At 53.4% G+C, this 20,679-nt stretch overlaps 1 protein-coding gene across 2 annotated transcripts; it reads left to right on the forward strand.

The window, feature by feature from the left end:
- The first annotated feature begins 5,804 nt into the window (after positions 1-5,804).
- Positions 5,805-20,378, forward strand: STX6 (syntaxin 6). Of its 2 annotated transcripts, none has more exons than XM_075760392.1 (8): positions 5,805-5,909; positions 8,234-8,414; positions 8,999-9,082; positions 10,850-10,912; positions 13,181-13,303; positions 14,630-14,736; positions 16,343-16,437; positions 18,058-20,378. In XM_075760392.1, the coding sequence occupies exons 1-8, from the start codon at positions 5,872-5,874 to the stop codon at positions 18,132-18,134; spliced, it is 768 nt and encodes a 255-aa protein (XP_075616507.1). In that variant the 5' UTR covers positions 5,805-5,871; the 3' UTR covers positions 18,135-20,378. The 2 variants fall into 2 exon arrangements, with proteins under 2 accessions (XP_075616507.1, XP_075616508.1); XM_075760393.1 differs by having other exon boundaries at positions 8,234-8,403; positions 8,988-9,082.
- The last annotated feature ends 301 nt before the right edge of the window (positions 20,379-20,679 follow it).

The raw sequence follows: 20,679 nt of genomic DNA on the forward strand, positions 1-20,679 counted from the left end.
CTAACCAGGCTGGAAGGGGTTTGAGGAACAATTAACAATCCTCCGGCTCAGCTGCCGTTTCCCAAAATAGCTCTGGCAGGAGGAGGGCGGACAGGCTGGCAGACAAAGGTGGCCTCTCCGCCAGCAAGCTGCAGCCGGCGGCACGGCCGGCAAGCCGGCGGAGGAGGCAGCCCCGGAGGCCGAGCAGCGGGGAGCCCGCAGCCCCACCTGGAAAAGAAAACAATGCGAGATAAAAGCAGCTCGGGGCAGGAAGCAGCTTGTGGTACAAATAATAATTGCAGAGGGCTGCGCACACCACCGGGTTTTTTGGAGGCGTTTAAATCCGCCTTCGACGGCGGGTAGAGGAGGTCGGCGCCGGGAAGCTCGTCGGGGATTTGCACCGCTGCATCTTGGCCGGGAGCGGCGTGGGCTGCTGGGGGCTGCGTGCCGGCTGCCTGCATCCCCGGCTACGGCACCAAAACCCTGGCCGGGGTCCTCCCCGTCCCCCCTGGCTGCAGCCCACGTGGCGGCGGCGTGGCGAGGAGCCGTACCGGCACAGCCATCTGGCGCGCGGCGTGGCCGCCCCAACCCGCGGCAGCGGAGCTGAGGATGTGGTTTGCAAGATCCTGTTTCAGCAGCGGTGCCTGTCCCCATCCCCACCCCCACCTCCCCGCCAGCCCCTCGCTGTCACCAAACCTGGGCGCCAGGCCCCGGGGGGAAGCCAGCTGCGGCAAAGAGGCGGAAAACCCTCCGGGTGGGACAGACGGTAAAATTAGGATCTTTGCAAAGCGCAGGCTGGAGTCATCCATCACTTCTCCTGGCTGTCCCAGCACCGCTGCGGTGCATCGTCCCCTCTCTCCGATTTGGACCAGGATTCATGAGTTAGACCCTTCCTGGGAAGGAGATGGGAATAAACCAGCCAGACCTCCCTCACCGCCAGTGAGGTTGGGGCAAAATCTTCACCCCAACAGCTGCCTGCAGCAACAACAGAGCTTCAGGACAGCCAGACCCCTGGGGAGATCCAGGCGCATCCCCCGGGACTGCTGACGGGAGAGAAACAGGACAGGGAGGAACGTTTCCAAATGCGGATTCATCTGCAGCCCCAGCCCGAGTTCATTTCTAGATGGGAATAACCCACATCTGAACTGTGAGGGACCCACGCAGGGCTCAGGAGGAGGAGGAGGCTTGTTTGGGGTTGGTTGTTGGTTGGTTTTTTTGCAGGTTGGGTTTGTTTGGGTTTTTTTTTGTTGGTTGGTGGTTTTTTTTTTTTTTTTTTTTTAAGAAAAATCGATGATTCACATGGATGTGGTCCGGACCTGCCACAATTGGATATCGGTAACTAATCCCCCAGGGTTCCCAACTGCCCTGGTGTGTCTGTGCTGGGAGATAAGGTCAGAAGAACTGGGAAACATCCCAAAACACAGCCAAGAGCCCTAACCGCTAATCGCCGCGGAATGAAAACCAAACACAACAGGGGCGAGCGAAACAAATACAAACAAATCAATACAAACCTAAACCCAAAGGAGAGGAAGCAACTCCCTCGGCTTCTGAGAGCGCCGAGAACACCCGCCCCTCAAACCACAGCGGGGTGTGAGAATGCAGCACAACCGTGTACTAGAAAGCAAAGGGGTTTTCCAGGGTTAAAAACCCCCTTCCCATCGGCAGAGATGATAGTGTAGATACCCCAGGCAGGCAGGACTCCCTCCTACCTGTCTTCTTTTTCACCGGTGACCTCAGATTCCCCCTTTTCCCCCCTGCACAAATGATTTAAAATTTCCTTTCTCTTACTCTAAGCTTGGGATTTCCCTTCCCAGCCCTGGAGACCTGTGACCCAGACCCCCTGCCCATCAGAAATCCTGCTACTCCTCCAGCAGCCTCTCCAAACACAAAGGTGCAGGGGGGAAACCCCACTCCCAGCTATCAGCTTCTTCAGGCAGCCATTTCCCTTGGAAAATGTGGCCCCATATCTTTCAGTGTTTTATGGAACTGGTTTGGGTTTCCTGGGGAAAAAAAAAAGCATTTATTTGTCCGGGGTTTCCTATCAGACAACCCTTCTATTGTAGTCCACCTTCCTGTACGTTTGGGGTTTTTTTCCCCTCTCTGATACGCCTGCAATGGGTCCTGTGCCATTTCCAAAGACGGAGGCTGCCTTGTGTCCCGGGAGAAAAGCAGGACAGCCCTGGGATGCAGCCCAGCAGACGACCATCCAGCTGCCCAGCAAAAAGCCCGTGTTTTTCTCTGGAGCGATTTGCTCCCCAGCAAATTCTTTGCTAAAAAAGAAGGCAGCCTCGGTGGCATTCACCTGCAGCCCAGCACAGGGTTAAACATGGTAAAATCTCAAATTAATTGTGCAAACTCCACACGGAACCAACCGAAGTCACAGTTCAGCAAACCACAGGGTAGATCACCTGCCCAAAGGAGTCTCAGCCTAATTATTTTTTTTTTCCCCCCTCTCCCTGTATCTCAATGTCACCTTCCTTTTAGCTGGTGGGCAAACGACGACTGGAGCCCTCTGCACATCCCAGAGTGCAGATGTGTCCTCTGTGCAACCGCGTCCCTCTTAGGTGTGACAGGGAGGTTGTACAACAACACTCCCGACTCACGGAGCCGCCAACCTGTTCCGCTCCTGAACCTCTCCGTGCCGGATCCCTCCTCCCACCTTCAAGGGAAACGGCAAAATAAACCATCTGTGCATGCCAGCAGGCACTGATTCCCCCGATCTGTGCCCCTTCCCTCTCCTCAGGACCTTCCTTCGGCCACCTCGACCCTCACCTGGTTTGTGGGGCTGACTACGTGCCAGAGCCCCGGCGAAGCTGTCCGTGGACACGAGGATAACGAGGAAAGGTTACGGGGAAAGGCTGCCAGGGAAAAGTTCCTTCTAATTTCACCCACTAAAAAAAGTAATGAGGATTCTGGCAGTCCAGCACCTCGCTACTCGTGTAATTTAAACTCTTTTTGGATCCAGGTAAGCTCTCAGCATCCCTGGCATCCTGTGGTCAGCAGTCCCGGAGGTTCACCCTGCAGAAAGTAATGCCGCCTTAGCTCCATTTCTTTTCCCACTTACATCTTCATTAAATAACCGATTGCTCATGCAGAAACAGGAAAATTAATTTTCTCCAAAATAACCCTGACTCTGAATAGTCATCCCACATCCTACCATGAATTACCACCTCACGTTTGCTCATTTATTCCATACTTGATGGCATTTTTACCATTTTTGTCCGGTTGCCCAGTCAGGGATTGCAGTCTCTGCCGCACACAGGCCTTGCACCGTTACGAACCCACGCAAGGGTACGGCTACGGCACGAAACCAGCTCTGGTAAGACAACCAGAGCCCACAAGAGACGGCAACAGGAGGAAAGCCACAACCAGAGAAGCTTCGGTCAGGCTTCACTCCTTCCCAGACAACTGCAAGCCCAAGGAAACCCGCTCCATCATCTCCATCACCTGGGACCAGGAGCATCCAACACCCAAACCTCCTTCTTGGTAAGGAGCAGTTGCCTCTCGGCACCTTTTTCTTTTAATGCCAAAGTCGGGGGACCACACCATCACACGGTCGAGGTCATCCGGCCCCTTTGCGCTTTGCAGCGAAGCCCCCGCAGATCTGTAAAAATGAGGCTCAGGAAACCTCGTGACAAATGCCGAGGGGCCACGAGTGGGTAGGATTTGATGGAAACCCTTGGGATTTGATGGAAACCCTCGCTGCTCACCGCAACACTGAATATTTAGCTACAGACCAGTGTTTCGTATCAAGTTACCACCGCCTTAATCCTCCTCTTACAACCACCATTGAAAATCTACAACTTTCACTAAAAATGCAAACAAGAAGGAAAAACACCAAAGCATCTGAAACCTATTCGCTTTATCACTTCTTCCTTTAGCTGTAAAACCTTTCCTTGAGAAAAAAAATCCCCTGTGCTTTTACAAATCCAAATTCAAACCAACCCAGCTTTTCCCCCAAGAGGAAAAGCCATGTCCTCCACACCGAATACGCATTTTTTGCACCAAGCTAGTATGGGATCACACACACCCCCCGGTGCGTGTACACACACGCCGCAAAAATTTTCCTGATAAAAGTTTCAGTGAACCCAGTTCTTTCCTGCAGATGGTTGGGATTTTGACGAGTTGGCATTTTTCAGTGCAGAAGTGTTTAATCAGATCTTTCCTGACCAGTTCTGCAGCTGTGCGCCACGCACGGAGCACTCCTCTCCCAGGGAGGAATCGGTTAGCCGAGCATGCCGAAAAACCACCGAAACGCTCCCCGCCGCTTCCAAACCAAACCCCAGAGCTTTCCACAAGAAACAGCAAAAAAATGACCCTGTTCTAAAAAAAAAAATACACAGCAGCGCAGTTGGAGTGGCTTTCATGTGAAAATCAAAATCATTTACTACAGCACGTAAATTAATTTCCAGCATCAAAGAAAGAGCTGTCTTATTTACTCCTGTAAAGTTTGCAACTTCCCTACATTTTGGTAGCGCCTCCTTATTTTCAGCCCTCATCAGCTCTTGCAAAGCTTTACACTTTTTTGCAAACGTGTAAAAAAAACCCCATTTTCAATTAAGTGAATAAAAGCGTTCATATAATTTATTAAAGGATTTCTGAAATCCCTAGCTAGTAACTAAGAGGATTGTGGGGGTTTGGGGAGTACAAGGTCTTTGGGGGACGGGGACAGATGTAACCGGCCCGGTGTCTTCTCAGGACTGTTTTTTCCCCGGAGAGAATTCCCCGCGCATTTGGCAGGGACCCCCCCCCCCCGAAACCTGCCGGTGTGGGAAACAAGCCATCCAAGGCCCAGCAAGGAATGGCCGACAAACACAAGCCCTAAAGCTGTTGCCTGTTGCACCACACCTAAGCAAGCTGCAGCTTCCCAGGCGTGGGGGCCGGACAGAAGGAGAGGAGGCTTTCTCACCCCGCAAACTGTGGAAACCGGTTTTACATGTGCCACAGCCTTCCCACCCCACACTCCGTGAGTCAAGCTGCTGCGATTGCAAAAGCGAGGTACCCAGTTCACATGCTGAGGAAGCATCTCTGCCGTTCCCTCTGCGAACCAGCGCTGCCTTTGCTTAGGGATGCTGGACTGCAGCCACCTTCGGAAAGGGCAGGGAGGGACACGCAGTCAAGAGGGCAAAGATTTGGGGATTACTCCTGGGCAAGCCAGGGCGCTGCGCGGAGCGAGTTCAGCCATGGGTATATGGGAACACCCCCCAGGGCTGCACCGGCACCATTCCTTACCAGCTTTGGTAAGCCCGGGGCTATCTGTGCTTGCAGCTGACAGAAGCTACTACAGAGCCCCGAGATTTAGGAGAGGGGAGTGAGGGCACAGGGGGCCCTCAGGCCGGGATGGCCCAGAGGCCGAGGGCTGTTCTCGCCCCGCAGAGGGAGGCGGAAAGAAGCGGTGCCTGTTCGTTCTCGGGGCGGGGAGCGGAGCAGACCCTCTCTCCTTCCTCCCGCACCGGGTGCGAACGCAGCCTGGCCGAGCCGCTCCCGCCACACACCCTGACAGGAAAACGCGGCGGCGAAAGGCCGACAGAGACGTTGTGCCTCCGAGCACTGCCGGGCTGCCCAGCGAGCCGGAGCTTCCCCGGGCTTGGAAAACGGTCCCGCTTCCCTTCTGGGGGGCGCTCCCCACCCTGCAGCGGCCGGGGATCACCCGCCGCCACCCCCCCAGCCGGGCAGACCCCGCTCCCTCAGCCGGCCACCAGGGCAGCTCGCGCCTCAGGCGGCGAGTGCGGCGCCACTCCAGCCCCCCACCCCCCCGCCTCCCCCCACCCCCGCAACCGGCGCTGTGCGCAGGCGCGCGGCGCGTGACGGCGAGGGGCGGGGCGAAGGGGCGGAGCGCGGCGACGGGAGGGGGCGGGGCGCGGCGGCTTGGGCGCGCGCGGCGGCAGCGCCATGTCGTCGATGGAGGACCCCTTCTTCGTGGTGAAGGGGTGAGCGGCGCCCCTCGGAGGCACCCCGGGGGATGGGGGGGGGGGGGGGGGGGAAGGACCCGGGGGGCGTCCTCGGGCGCTGGGCGGGGGCTGGACACGGCCGCCTTCCTCAGCGAGGGAGGCCCGGGGGCTGCGCGGCGGTCGGGGGTCTCTGGAAGCGACCGGGGAGGGGGAAAATGGCGCCCCCATCTTCCCGTCCTGTGGATGGCGGGGTGGGGGGGGGACGGGACTGGAGCGGCCCCGCGCCCAGCCCGGGTCCCGTTGGGGTGCCCGGCGTCGAAGGCCGGGCGTGGAAGGCCCCGGGGCGAGGCGCTGTGCCGGGCAGGTGCCGGGCCTCCCCGCACGAAGCGCTCCCGGGCCAAGGAAACCCCCCCGGAGCCGGCTGCCTAGTCGCATCCCCGGGGTAGAGGGGCGGGCGGGAAGCGGGAGGTGCAGCGCTGCCTCGGCCGCAGGTGCGGCTCCCAGCAGGCTGGCCCAGCTTGGGGACAAACCTGCCCGGATGTCCCCGCCGTCGGAGCGAGGCGGCAGCGGCTTGGGAAGCGTCGCCTTGCAGCAGGCGTAGCAGGGCTGGCTGGGTCGTGGGTGGCTTCCCCGAGAGGCCAGGGCCGTGGCGTGCAGGCGGAAGGATGGAGAGGAGCAGGGACCGAGCCGGGGAAAGAAACTGCAGCACGGACGGTGGCCATGAGCGGAAGCAAGCGGAGACGAGCCTGAACAAAGGCGAACACAAGCCAAAGGTGGTCGAGGCAGGAAGAAAGGCAAATTGTAATTAATACAGTGAAAGCACCTTAGTCTCTAAAAACCACCAGCATCAGCTGCAGGCCGGTCGCCTTCCCCGCATGGCAGTGAAACAGCACTCAGGAGTAGCGGAGGTGCTCGTAGGGGAGCGGTGGGGGAAGCCCTGTGAGAGGGGATGCTGGTGCAGCCAGGGAAACGGAATCACTCTGCCAGGCTGAACTGGTGCTAAGGGGAAAAAAATACAGGTTGCCGTGGGTGGGGAACCAAACGTCCTGTCAAACTTTCCGGAGAGGTTCCCGTGCCATGCAGGGAGCGGAGAAGGGATGTGCTGCCACTCCCAGCGTTAATTATTACCCAGCAGGTCAGGGTGGAAGGGGCTGGTAGTGGTGGAGCCACCAGCGTTGCATTTAGCTTGCTTTCCTGGTGTTTTTAACTCCTCCCATCGGAGGACATCCAGCTCTGCTTTAAATTCCTGCTTGTGGGTATTTCCCAAAGTATGCTTAGATTAAAAAAACCAACAAAACAACCCAAAACTTCTACTAGCAAGTAGCACAGAGAACAAAGCTTGCCAGATCCTCAGCACGGGCTGCTGACTCTAGGGCACTAGATGTGGCAGACTCGGAGTTGTAGGCGTGCAAGGAGGGACATGCATCAGGGTGCCGAGAGACTGCAGCTTAGCAAAGTTGAGTACTTCAGGCCGTGATATAAGAAAAAAAGAGCTGCAGTCTTGGCACGCCTGCAGAGTGTGGGCTCAGTTCAACTGTCCTGGGCTTCCCCCACCGATAACCTGCTTTCCTTCACTGGGGATAAACACCTGCATCTTACGTGAATGCTGTGTGCAAGCTCTTGGGCTCATGCTTTCGCACCAGCAACATCCGGTCTCGTCTGCGTCCCTCGTCCTGGCTGCCCGTGAACTTGCGGGAGCGGTTCACAGCTCAGGACCTCAGAGTTTGTAAATACATAGCCACACTGATGGACTGTGGCCCAAACTTGGAGACCCGCTTGCCCCAAACCATCAAAGCAGCATTCAGTGCTGTCAGCAAAGCCTGCCTTCCCGTGTTGTGAATGCACTCGTCTCCAAAAAGCTTAGAGCAGCAGAAAAGACTTATGTTCCCTAAGCCAGCATAGTAGAGGCTGGACTCAACAGTCTGCCTGGTTGTATTGTGGGGACAGTTCCTGTACTTCTGTGTGCCCTTGGGGTATCTTACCTAGGTAGTCAAGAGTCTTTAGAGGAAAGCTGGTGAGAGGAATGCAAAGCATTAATTGCCAGAGAGCAGCCTTGTTCAGACACTCCGCCCTGCCTGTGTGACACTCAGCAGAAACCTCCCCTAAAGAAATAGGTCCCTTCGTTAACAGCTGACTTGGAACTTGTTGTCGCTCAGCACTTCATGCTGCAACAAGAGACAGGATTGTCCAGCAGGTAGGGCAGATCCTTATTTTACAAAATAAACTAAAAATTTGTTGAAGGAGAAATGTTTGGGAGAAAGCTGTGCTCCCCTGCTGAGCTGGACATGGGGCTGTCCTGCCGTGACTGCTGCAGAGCAACTGATGGTAATCCCTTTGCTCCTCTTTAACCACCCCGGCTGCAGGGAGGTGCAGAAAGCTGTGAACACCGCCCAGGGGCTCTTCCAGAGGTGGACAGAGCTCCTGCAAGATCCCTCCATCGCCACAAGAGAAGAAATCGACTGGACCACTAATGAGCTCAGGAATAACCTACGGAGCATCGAGTGGGACCTGGAAGACTTGGATGAAACGATTAATATCCTTTCTGTAGTTCTTTGGAGGTAGGGGCATCCGGTTCCTTAGCTGTACTAAATAGCCAAGTACTGGTACTTGTTACTTTTTGCAGAAAACAGGACTATTTGGGATTGAATTTTGCATTTACATCGGCTTTTCTCAAACTGCAAATGAGAAATTGAGGCAAATGTGTTCAGCAAAAGGATTTTCCTTTTGCCTCTTTGTTTTCCTTTTGACAAGGTATATTCTAAGATGCTTTGTTCTGCAAAGCCTATTGTGTTGTATGAATTTGGATTTCTGTGTAGTCAGTCCTACTTTAGGCTGGCTTCCAGAAATACTCCTTTTCCCTTGTGTTTATCTGAACACTCCTGGAAGTACTGCGCAGCATCGGAGAACAAAAAAAAAAAAAAAGGCAAGAGAGAATCCTCACGCTGTTGTGTGTACTGCACTGTTTTTTTCCTCCAGCGTTTTGTACTTTACTCAGCAAATTTTGGGAAAAGTCACAGCGTAATGGCCACTTGGTAGAGCCCTGCTGAGGCACTCTCGGGGTTTGTGTGTCTGTGTGTGTACCCAAAACCGCTAACCACTCCTTGACTCGCTCCCTACGCATTGTTGAGGCAAACCCACGGAAATTCAACCTCGATGCGACGGAGCTGGGTATCAGGAAAGCCTTCATCACGAGCACGCGGCAGGTGGTCAGGGTAAGGAACGTGGGCTCGGGGTGGGAGCGTGGGGAAGGCAGGGGGAGCGATTAGGTGGTTAAAAAAAAGGGAAGCTTGTGGCCATTTCCATGCTGAACTACCATTTCTGTGCTGAACTAGAGAGCAGAGAATAAACCTGCTACCTGCTTCCTCCTCTTCCCCCTGTGCTCCCTCCTGGGGCTGCCCAGATGGGTTTGGGGCTGCAGGGGTGCAGGTGGCCTGTGGCACACCCTCGTTTGCTGCTGCTGCCCCTTTATGTCTTCTCACCTCTTTTGCAACAGCGAGCCTGGGAACCTGTAGTAACTGGGGAGGAAGAGTAAAAGACCCCACTGCAACGCTTGGGAGGCTAGAGCCTCCCTTCGGAGTTGAAGGAAATCGCGACTGTCCTGTGCTTTTCTAGCGCTAGATTTCAAAAACAGACACCACTTTGAACACTGACAGATGGTTAAAGCCCAGCATTATTGACATGGTGACTTCAACTTCCTACCGCTACAAAATAATCCAAACAACCACTAGATTTATTTTTAACGCAGGGAAGATTTTTTTTTTTTTTAAGTTTAAGCTCACACTTAAGAAGCAAAAGGATAATTTTAACAACTTGGTGGTAATAAATAGAGAATAAACATCTTCCCAAAAGCTTCACTGCCTGGTAACAAGCTGCTAGTTAGGAAGTTTTCTCCCTATTAATAGCTTCACTGAGCATAGCTTAATTTCTGCTGCCCCTCGTGACTCTGATGTTCCTGCTTCACGAAATGCATTGCTGTGGCTGGCAGCAAGCTTGTTACCCTACCTGCAGTCCTGTGGTCTGGATGCAGTTCCTAAGGCTTGCTGCCTAAAAAATGATGCTGAAACCACGCTCGCCCGGGGTGACAGGCACGGACTACACCTTGCCCTCGGTATAGTCCACTCCCAAACGGGCAGGATCAGACAAGCCCGCTCTGTGGTCCTCTCTTCCTGGCTGAAAACTGCTGGCTAATGGGTTTTGGAGCAGCGTCTCTTATCGTTAAATGAAATTCGTTAGTGGCATTATGCAGCTGACTAGGAATTTGTGATGCACAGCAGTGTGTGTGTTAGCCAGTGAGAAGTAAAAGAGTCGAATCTGGTGCTCTTAGGTGATGTATTGCACATCTCTAAATGTTCTGGTGACACCTGAAGCGTGCTGGTGCATCAGCCTCTGCTAGATTGTATCGACTGCTTGCTAATCTACCCTATAAAAACTAGATTGTGTTGTGATGGGGAGCCCTCCATGGCTAGCAATCTTCTACAGAAACTCGACAGCAAAACTTAATTGATAAAAGAGCAAATGTCGGCACAGTCAGAGAGGATGGCCACAGGACAGGAAATCTATCTCATCCTATGCAATATAAAACCAGATGCAACTGGGAATAAAGTGCAGGGGGTTACAGGCTTCCAAGACCTTGAAGGACATGACTCTTCCTTACAGTCTATCAATGGGAATGTTAGTTTAATATTATACAAATCAAAGTGTTTCTGGCTGTAGTGGAGCAAAATGAGTAGTAAATAAGGGATATTTTTAAAATATCCCATTGCCATTGATTCTAGTTATTAGTAGAAGGATGAACTGCAATGAAGCTTTCTACAACATCCTTTCAGACTCTTCAAAACTGCACATTTTCAAAGAAAATCTCCCTTCCCTCACTCCCCCTGAAAAAGCCTTGCTGGGTATAGACAGCCCTGTAGCACCCTGAAACTGCCTGTCACCTCAAGTCCAATGCTCACATACTTCTTCTTTTGTTGAACAAACAGGAAATGAAGGATCAGATGTCAAACTCCTCCATGCAAGCACTGGCTGAAAGAAAAAACAGACAGGTGAGAACCAGAAACAGGCAAGTTAAGTGAATGCAGTGGCTGTTTGGTACTTTAAGGAGCAAGGAGGATTTATCAGCTCTAGTAGCTGCTGTCTTAAGGTATGTGTTAGGTGAAACTTCCATTTTCACTTATTCCGCAGCCCCACATCATAAGGTAGAGCGTATAGCGTTGATCAAAACTGTGTAAGAGTTGTAATCACAATATATATCCTGTCTGTAGTTCATCCCCTTAAAAACCTTTGTTCTGGGAAGGAGCTTGCATACTGCAGCGAAGCTGTCTGTTTGAACTCTGTCTGTTTTGCTGACCTGAAAGAGCTGGTTCTCGCAGGCACGTTGCTGCCACCCTCTTCCAAGCCTTTCTCTCAAAGCAGTAAGTCAGCACTCGCCATCTGTCTCTTCAGATCTGGTTGTGTACAACTGTCTGTGTTGCATCATCCCACAGAAAGGGGAATCTCCCTCCTCCTCTTCAGGGGGAACAGACTCAGAATCCATGTCAGTGAATGTAATCCTGTGCTCTGCTGTATTTAGGAGCCAAGATGCTGCAATATCCTTTCACAGAGCTGCCTCTTGTAATAGTTAGCCATGTAAGAAGATGGAAGAAGCTCAAGGAGTCTCAGGTTGTCTGCGCTTGTAATCTAAGGGATAGAAATAGACTGAATAGAAGCTTGTGCTTCTCCCCAGCTGACGGGGATGCTGTAAGGAGATCTCAAAGCTGACTTCCAGAGCTGCCTCAGTAAAAGTTGGTGTGCACTTTGTGCAATTAACTTATCTGGCTGCATCAGTCTTACCACTTGTGGCAAGAATGACCAACTGCAACAGGCTACTGAGAAGCACAGAGCTCATTCCTGAGCTTGTTACGAAGTTAATGGATGTGCTTGGCAAACACTTGAAGAAGCAAAGTCCCTTACACCCTTGCTCAAACAAGTCTCTAGCCGTCTCTGCGTTTTGCTGCTGCTTTTTTTTTTTTTTTTTGCACAAAGTTCCTGCTAGCTGCGGGAGACCATATGGCCCAGCTCACGCGGCGACATCTGGTCAGGAAAACTGACTTCCCCTTGCCGTCTTCCTCTCCCTTCCCCAGCCTCTCGCCTTCCTTCCAGACCACGAGGCTCGTGCTGGGCTGCAGCAGCTTTTCCAGCATGCCTCTGTTGGAGAGGCTGGCTAGTGGCGACCTGACCCTCACAGGCTCAGGCTGGCAAGCAGAGGCCTTCCTATTGCATCTGCAGCAAAACTAGCACACCACATTAAATAAGCTGTGGCTGCGCTTGCCATGAACTGGAGAGAACCAGGAGCTTGCTCAGTGTCTGGGGGCAGACAAAGCCAGATGTCCTGCGGGCTTCCTGCACGGTCGATCCGTCGGCTTTCCTCACCCCTCCTTGAACCTTGTAGTGTAGGTGAGCCGTAGAGACCATCTTGTTTTCAGCCTGCCAGAGCAGCCTGGTCATTATCTTGCTGCTCCTCACAAATACTCAGTCGTCCCCTCCTGCCCACGACCAGAAGCTGCAAGAGGGTCTTATTAGGAGTCAGTCTTTCCTCCACGCTGGTGGGCAGAGCTCCCTAACCCATTCGTAGCACTGCAGGGTGCAGCTCCTCACCTGTGGGCCATGTTCATTCTCCAGCATCTGTCCCTCATCTTACACCCCTTCCAGGGACCAGATTTACTCAGCTGGAAAGCCACCTCTCTGCTGCCTTTGCACAAGCTCCTCCCTCCAGGTTGTAGAGCAGGTAGCAAATGTAATCTTGGATGCTGGCAACTGAATGGCATGCCAGAGGGACAGGTAGCCTGGATCAAAGAACACGAGCATACAACACTCCTGTAGTTATATATTGCACTATTTTACTGTCAGCTCAGCTGGTTAAGTGCCTTATCCAGACCCTCTTAAGCCCCTGTCGTTAGTAGCACAGTGTTCAGTTTGAGCTATACATCTGTTAATGCAATATATCCGGATACTTCCCAGCCTACATGTCCTAGCATGCAGTGCTGCCTCTTGAGCAGACTTTTGTGCTGTGCAGACCACCTGCTTACACCGTCTGTTGGTCATACTCCAGAGGTGTATCTGCAATTTCAGGCTGCAGAGACTTCCCAGGCTGGCATTTTGGCATTGTGTTGGTTTAGTTCATAGCAGTGCTCTGAGTAGCAGTGGAGCAGGAGGAAAAGGATGCTGTATGCATGTGTACTGGAATATTGCCTCATCCACCTTCCCACTGCACCCTGTAGACAAGCTGTGAGCAGACACAAGGGTGTTGCTAAGGGCTCTCTGCATCTGTTTAGGCGCTCCTGGGAGAAAGCGGGAGTCAGAGTTGGAGCTCTGGACCTGACAAATACAGCCGCCTGGACCGGGAGCTGCAATTAGCAAATTCACACTTCATTGAGGAGCAGCAAGCTCAACAACAGGTAAGGCAGCTGGCGCCATGCCGACTAAATAGCTTTGCTTGCTAAATGGGTCCTGGGGAGATAAGGTATGGGCTGTGAAAGCCCCCAAAAAATCCAGTCCTTTGCTTATCTGGATTCAGGAGCCCTTCTCTTCGCTTGCAGCATATATCTGTGCATGTGTTCCCTGTACAGCACAGCTTTGGATGCATCTTGGAGCTGAGATTTTAACCCTTGAGGCTTGGGTCTTCTGCTCTGTACAGAAGGCAAACATGATCTGAAAGCTCTAGCATGCTAAGCTTTAATACTATAAGGATTGCTGAAATCCTTGGAAGACTAGAAACGTTGCAAAGAGAAGAGAGCCCATTTCTCTTACACAGCTTCCTCTGGTTAAAAAATGAGCTGTTGTTTGCTGTTGTTTGTGTGCATCTTCATCAGAACAGGCTAGGAGCAGGAGCACGTGCCCGCTTCCTTTTCCTGCCTTTGTCAACATGAGACTCGTGAGAAAGCCCGCACAAGGTTCTTGCGAGAACCCCTGGCGAGGTGCTTCCCCGCTGCCAGGGGAGTCTGTCTGGAGAAGTTCCCGAGCAGCGCGCAGACCCCCGTGCAGCAGCCCACCCAAACAGGGGCCTTTAAACAGGCAGCTTCTTGGAGGTGGCAAACTGCTAAAGCTCCTGACCCGTGACATCGCCCTGGCTTTCAGATGAGTTTTACCTAGTGACTCTAGGAAGATAAATAGATTCAGAAGTAGGTAACTAGGGTAAATCTAATCCTTAGCGTGACTGTGCCCTGAAAATGACTTAAAACATCAGCAGACCTATTCCTTTGGCACATTCAGAGCCAGGCTTGCTATTTTTAGCTGTTGAAGCTGCAACAGCCTTTTACTTGCCTTAACCCCTTGTTAGCTGCAGCATGTTCCAGGTTGCATTTCCCAGGCACAGCATCAGGGTGGCACCCTGGTGCCCGCTGCCATACCTGCTGCGGGCAGGGGGCCTTGTGGAGGTTTTGATGACAGGCCCTTGTGGCTTTCAAGAGTTGCCTTAGCGATGGGCGCAGCAGGGAAGGGAGGGGGCACGACTGAGCTGAGGCTGGATTTGCAAGGAATACGGGAGAGACTGCAGCCTGCTGTCCCCCAGGGATGCCATGCCAGGGAGGCTTTCCTGCGGCTGTCACTTCTCCAGCGTTTTTTAGGAACACGGTCCTCATTCCTGGTGGCTTAGGTCTGTGCCCAGGCCCTGCAGGTGATGTTGACCAAGCAGCAAGTGTCTGTCCACCGGATCGGCTGGCTCTGACCCAGCTGCGGGAGGCAGCAGACCCGTAATTGCCCATTTCCCTTCTCTTTGGCCCCAGTTGATTGTGGAGCAGCAAGATGAGCAGTTGGAGCTGGTCTCTGGCAGCATCGGGGTGCTGAAGAACATGTCCCAGCGCATTGGCGGGGAGCTGGAGGAGCAAGCAGTGTAAGTGTGAGACGTGGCGCCGAAAACCCGGTATGGGGCTGGCTGCAACACAGCTGGAGGTCCTCGCACACATATCTCTTCCTCTGTTAGGGCTTTGAATTTACTAGTCCCTCAGGCAGCCTCTGCTAGCCGGCCTTTGATTTTAGGCAGTGGAAAGCATTTCTTACTGCAGCCTGCGAGTATCCAACCGCACTCTCATTTGTTTGAAAGCCTGCAGCTTAGCTGCCAGTTTACCTTCCCTTCTCTCTCCTTTTTATGCGCTCCCCCCGAGGCACACAGTTAGCTCCTTGGCTTCAGGCAGCCAGCAGTACTGAGCAGATGTGGGAGGGAGGTGCTGTGTAATGGGGATACTGAGTGCTTTCCCGTCCACGAGGTTTTGTGCTGCCCCTGGATAACTGCTTGACCCAAGACCTCTCAGCTCTGCCTTGCTGCTCTGAAACACACAACACAGAGCTACTATTCACAGTTAAAGCTAAAAATATCCCTCACCCACGCAAAGGGTTAAAGGGTAGCTCACAAAGTAATTTGCATCCACCCATTTACATATAAATTAGATTTCCTTCCCAGTGCTTGTCCTTTGCAAACAAGTGCCTAAAGTTTCCAGTTATGCAGGCTAACAGCTAACACTTCCAGAGAGACTTGAAGGGTTCATGCCTAAAAACCCTCCTTGGCCGATAAAGGCTGGAGAGCTGTGTCCCTCGTGAAGTGATGTCTTCTTTGATGGAAAGGAGGATCTTTAAACCCGCCTCCTGTATGAAAGTCTTGCAGCGTGAGATTCTTCTGCTCTCACAGAAGGAGATTAGCGTGGTGTGTCCGTTTCTAGATCATCATGTAAGAAGCCATGAGTGCTTGCTAGACAGTAGCAGATGACTACTGCAATGAGTTGGTTTTGTTTTGGGTTTGTTTTTTTTTTTTTTTTACAACTCTTTCCCTACTCAGTGAAGGTTTAACAAGTGCCCTAGACCTCTAGCTGTCCTTTGAAACATGTTAGGCTTCAAAGTCCCACTGGCTGGAGACAATTGGATTGGTACCTTGATTCTGGATGTACTTGTTTCTCTTCAAATGGGCTCTTGGCACTGACAAAGCACGGCTTCAGGAAGGCTTTCAGATCCATTACAGTCGCTGTGTGGAGGAAGTAGAGGGGTAACTTCCATGCAGAGCTTAAAAAGCACCTTAAAAGCAATTGCAAATCTTATTCCTGCTTGATACATGCCTGGAACAACATTTAAGCTTCAGCTGCAAGCCCTGAACAAAAAAAAAAAGAGATTAAAGTGCAAGCTGGCACCTAGATATGTCCTCTTAAAAGGAGGGAAACCCCCACTCCTCACCTTGCAGGGTAGGTAGAGCTCAGCCACGAACACGTAGGGGGGGATCAGTCTGACAGGAGTCCCAAATGACTTCCCACTTTCCACTAAAGCAGAGCTGCTGCTTCAGCAGGTTTCTTCCCCTCCGTGGGTGCTTTCAGGAGATCAGGCCATGTTCATTTTCTCTGCCAAGGTGTGATACACCAATCACATCACTGTTTTGATTAGCGTGCATGAGTGTGCTGAGAAATCCCGAAGGGACATGCCACTTGCTGACAAGTGCCTTGCTTCTCTGTCCCCAGGATGCTGGACGACTTCTCCCACGAGTTAGACAGCACTCAGTCACGGCTTGATAACGTCATGAAGAAGCTCGCCAAAGTGTCTCACATGACGAGCGGTAGGTCCTGGGAAGTGGGATCCAGGTCTGGAAAGGGAGAGACAAGCCCTTGGATCTTGGGGCTGGGATGCTGTGTGCTCCCACCCACTGACAGCCATCCCAGACCTGAGCAGAGGGGAGGGAGCAGCTCTCCTTGCTTGAAAGAGGGGGAAGACTTCCAAGCCCTGCAGCTGCTCCTGCCCAGACACTGCTCTGCAGCCTGTCCTTTGCCTTTGTTTTAGTTACGGATGCTTTTTTATTTATGCTGCTACTGCTGCAGTGGGAAAATCCCCCTCTAGATGGTAGGTAGGAGGCGAAGCTCTGCAGCCTCCGGCTCTGCTGCAGTTCCCCAGGTTGCCTGCGGAGTAAAAGCTTTCAAGGTGCCATAAAACACTCGCCACCCGTGCATGGATTCCCCCGCACAAAACACTCGCCTGTGGCAAGCCCCTTCTCAAATCCCACCTGCCCTGGGGTTGCTGGCGCCTGCCGGTCCGCAGGCCTGTTGTCGGTCAGATATATCTCTCAGCTGGTGGAGGAAAGAGGCAATTTTTGGGCGGGGGCGGGGGGGGGGAGGCTGAGCCCATGAGAAAAGTCCTTATAAGGCTGTGCCTGAAGCCGGTGGGCTGGCGGGGCGCCGCGGGCAGAGCAAACAGGAAGCCCGGCATGCCTGCCGGGAAGTCCCCCACCGCCAGCTTGCCTCTCTGAGCGCTGGCGGTGCGCCCAGCGGTCTCCTCCTCCGTTAACCCCTCTCCCGTGGGTGCTCGTGCAGCTTGAGTCAGGAGAAGTGTTCCTGCTCTGCAGGATTATGCTGGCGAGGGGATTTATGAGGTTATGGAAATATGGCCGTTTGGAGTGCTGAGTGTGCACTTTTTGGGTCACCAAGCGGGCAGCACGACCACCGGCAAACCTTGCGTATCTCCCCTTTCCTGTGGGAAAAACACTTTGATCATTGCAGGGTGCTTCTGATAGTCATGAATGAGCATTTCTGCTGTCCCTGGCATCACCCGGGCTGGGGCCGACCAGGAGGGCTCTTCCTGGGGTAGCTGCTGTGCCCAGAGGTTTTGGGGTGCCAGCAGCCCTGTCCCCACTGCTGCACTATCGCCTCGCAGGGGCTTTCTCACTGCCATCGCAAGCATGGCCACAGACAGATAGCAGCTCTCAGAAGCTGCGCAGCGTTGAGCTTCTGCAGAGCATGCACGGGGCCAGCAAGGGGTAAAGACATCCAGGGGAAACCTCATTCCTGCCACGTGCTCTTCCTGGTAGAGCTCTTTTGGGCAGCTTTCACCAGGCCCCCTTCTCGTTTCTCTAGCAAACGGGTTATTCCACGAATGAACGGCAGCACACAGCTTTCTGCTTGTTCCTCCCGATTGCTTTTGAACCAGTTTATCTAATCTGTTTGAACTTGGCTGGGGAGAAGCCTCAAAATTCCCACAGCTGTCCCCAAAAACAGATGTATCCTGGAGGAGAAGTGCTGTTGCTTTGTGGACTGAAGTGGGGCATGCTGCCAAAGGAGCTGCTGCTTTGGCTTTTTATGGCTTCTTTAAGCCTAAATTGGGCTCCTAGCAGTGCAGTGAAGAAAAGCTCTCTCCAATTTTCCTTCTCTGTTAAAGCAGGAAGACTGACACCTCCTTTTTCTTCCAGATCGACGGCAGTGGTGTGCAATTATTGTCCTCTTCGTCATCTTGCTGGTGGTGCTCATCCTGTTTTTCGTCCTGTGATGGACTGAACTTCCTCGGACGCCCCCTCCCCGCCCCCTCGCCCCTGTAGCACAGGGAAACGAAACTCTCGCCGTTTCCGTCCGCCCACAGAGATCCCCAGCAAGAAAACCCACACCCAGCTCTCACCATTCTCTTCCGAGGACCGCAGTTTGGCTCTGCCGGCGTCTCACCTGGCCCTGGGGAGGGGGTGTGAAGGACTGGAGCTGCCTCTTTCCCCGGTAGACCTGGGCTCCAGGTCTGGACTAGGCAGCCAGAGGGGGATTTGAGCCCCGCACTTCCACCCCGTGCAGGTAGGAGCCGGTTGCAGCGGTCCCGAGCCACCTGCGGTTGGGATGTGGACACAGAGCAGTGAGCCCTGGGGAGGATGGGACTGGGGGGTGGGAGGAGAGGAATTAATTAATTCAGTGAGCATTACAAACCACATCGCCAGCCAAAAGCATTACCAGGAGGAGCAGCGGTGTGAAACGCTGCACACTCATGGCGAGGGAGGGGTGTCTGACTCCCCCTGCCCCACGCTGCCTTCCTCCCGCTGGCCGGCTGCGTGCCGCCGCCTCACCGCCACGAGTCTGCGGCAGGGCGTTCGCACCCACCACCCCTTGGGCGTACCACCCTGCCGTCGGCCAGCCGGGCGCGGTTAGGAACCCCAGAGCTTTAAACTCGGGTTTATGGGCGCTGAAAGCTGGCAAATGACCGTTAGCCAGAGAGTGAGTTTCTTAAAGCTTTTAAAATCGCCTCCTTCGTTATACAAGCCTCTAAAGCTCATTGACTGACGCTTTCTTTGCCCTTGTATAACTGAGTAACTGCTTCTGTTTAACAGCTGCTTCCCATTGGCAAGTGATTTGTCAGGTCTAAAATAACTTATTTTTTTTAAGGAAAAAAAAAAACTTTAAAGATTTTTTTGATGACCATTCAGGCCACATTCTCTCTGCAGGTGCACGACACGCATTATCAGAGGGATTGGGCCTAATTATGTATTTTAAGTGCATATGAACTTGTAAATAGGATGTCTTAATTTTTTCCCAACGGCTGTTTTTTGGACACCTCCGTTGTAAGCAACCAAAAGGCAGGAGATTCAAAGCTAAGTCACATTTCTGTATTACTTCTCAGTCCTTTTGTTACCTTGGAGTTGTTCATCACTCGAGTTTGTCTCAGCAGCGTCGGATAGCCTAGTTGTCTCCCTCGTACAGTGAATTAGGAGTTAGCCAGGCGATCGATACCAAAACGTGGTGAAGAAAGCTCACCCTGGCAGTATCACCGGGGAGAAAACGCAGACGGCGGGGGTTCGTGCCGCAAACACCGATTGCAGGATACGGGGTGACTCTCCAGGAAAGCAGAAACGAGTTCTTGCTGAAGCCTGCTCCCGTATTTTAAGTTGCAAACACCAAAAGAGTCGGGACAGGCTGGCTTACGCCTCCCATCTGGGTCTCAGATGGGGCCGGGGGAGGAAGTTAATTGGTGCTGATGTGAAGACTTCTGCTGAAATGGCAAATCACCCCCAAAAATCATCCTCCCCAAGTGGGAAGCTCACCACCAGACGACTTTACCTCCGGGATGCTTAGCCCAGACTGAACACTCCTCCCCACCGGGTTTGTGGCTCCCTTCAAGCAGCTGTGTGACCCCCGCCATCCCTCCCCCCCACAGGCGCCGGGCTCTGACAGCCGGCGGCATCGTGCCTTCTGCAGCCGGGTGCCAGATTTGGGGGGGGGGGGAGGCTGAGCTGCCCTGCCACACTTGGACAGGCGCTCTTGTCGTTAACGCACACGTGCCCTTAGTGCCAACCCGCACTAATTATTTCAGCAGTAGTTCTTTATCCTTGCAGAGCGCCTTGTTTCTTTTGGTTATGCTACAAAAAAATACGTGGTGTCTCCTTTCCGAGGCTGGCTATCGCGGTGTCTGCGCGGCTCCTTGGGCTTAATACCTCTCCAGGAGCAGGTTCCTGGGAGCGCGAGTCCGACCAGGGCTCGCCCTTGGCTGGTATTTGCACACCTCCGATCCCCGCGTTATTTTCGGCATGGTTGTGTGCATCCTCCAGGAATGATCCCTGACGCTCTGTGCGGGATCGCTCCTTCGTTATTCCGGCGTACTGCCGGCGGGCGGCCCAGCTGCTGGCATCACCGCAAGCCACCAAAACTGTCTTTGGTCCCTTTTCCCGTGTATGTTTGCTTTTTCTGTTGTTGGTGATGCCCCTCCCTTTAACACTAAATAAATGTATTGCTGCTGCCCAGCGTGGCGCAGCACAAATCACCGGTCATTCTCACAGTGACCCTTGCTCGGGGACAAGCGGCGGGGGGGGGTTTCTCCCGACGCTGGGTGGCAGGAAGAGCTCCTGGCTTTTAAGGCATCGGGGGCAGCTGCAGTTTCTGGGGTCCCCTCTGTGCTGCGAGCAGCTGTTGCCCAGACGTAGGGGATGCTGCAGGCAGAGGGCAGCTGCGGCTGCTGTGCCTCCTCCCCTTGCGCCTGCCGGAGAGGCTTGCTGCGGTGCCACGGCACAAGCTTCCCCTTCCGGGGCTGGAAAAAAGAAAACCCCCAAACCAGCAGCAGGAGC

The sequence above is a fragment of the Balearica regulorum genome, chromosome 8 (genome assembly GCF_011004875.1).
Source record: "Balearica regulorum gibbericeps isolate bBalReg1 chromosome 8, bBalReg1.pri, whole genome shotgun sequence".
Lineage (NCBI taxonomy): Eukaryota > Metazoa > Chordata > Aves > Gruiformes > Gruidae > Balearica > Balearica regulorum.

Coding starts and splice junctions, on each gene's coding strand:
- STX6 (XM_075760392.1), top strand. CDS start 5,872: ATGTCGTCGATGGAGGACCCCTTCTTCGTGGTGAAGGG. Junction 5,910..8,233: donor CCCTTCTTCGTGGTGAAGGG/GTGAGCGGCGCC, acceptor CCCCGGCTGCAG/GGAGGTGCAGAAAGCTGTGA. Junction 14,737..16,342: donor GAGCTGGAGGAGCAAGCAGT/GTAAGTGTGAGA, acceptor CTCTGTCCCCAG/GATGCTGGACGACTTCTCCC.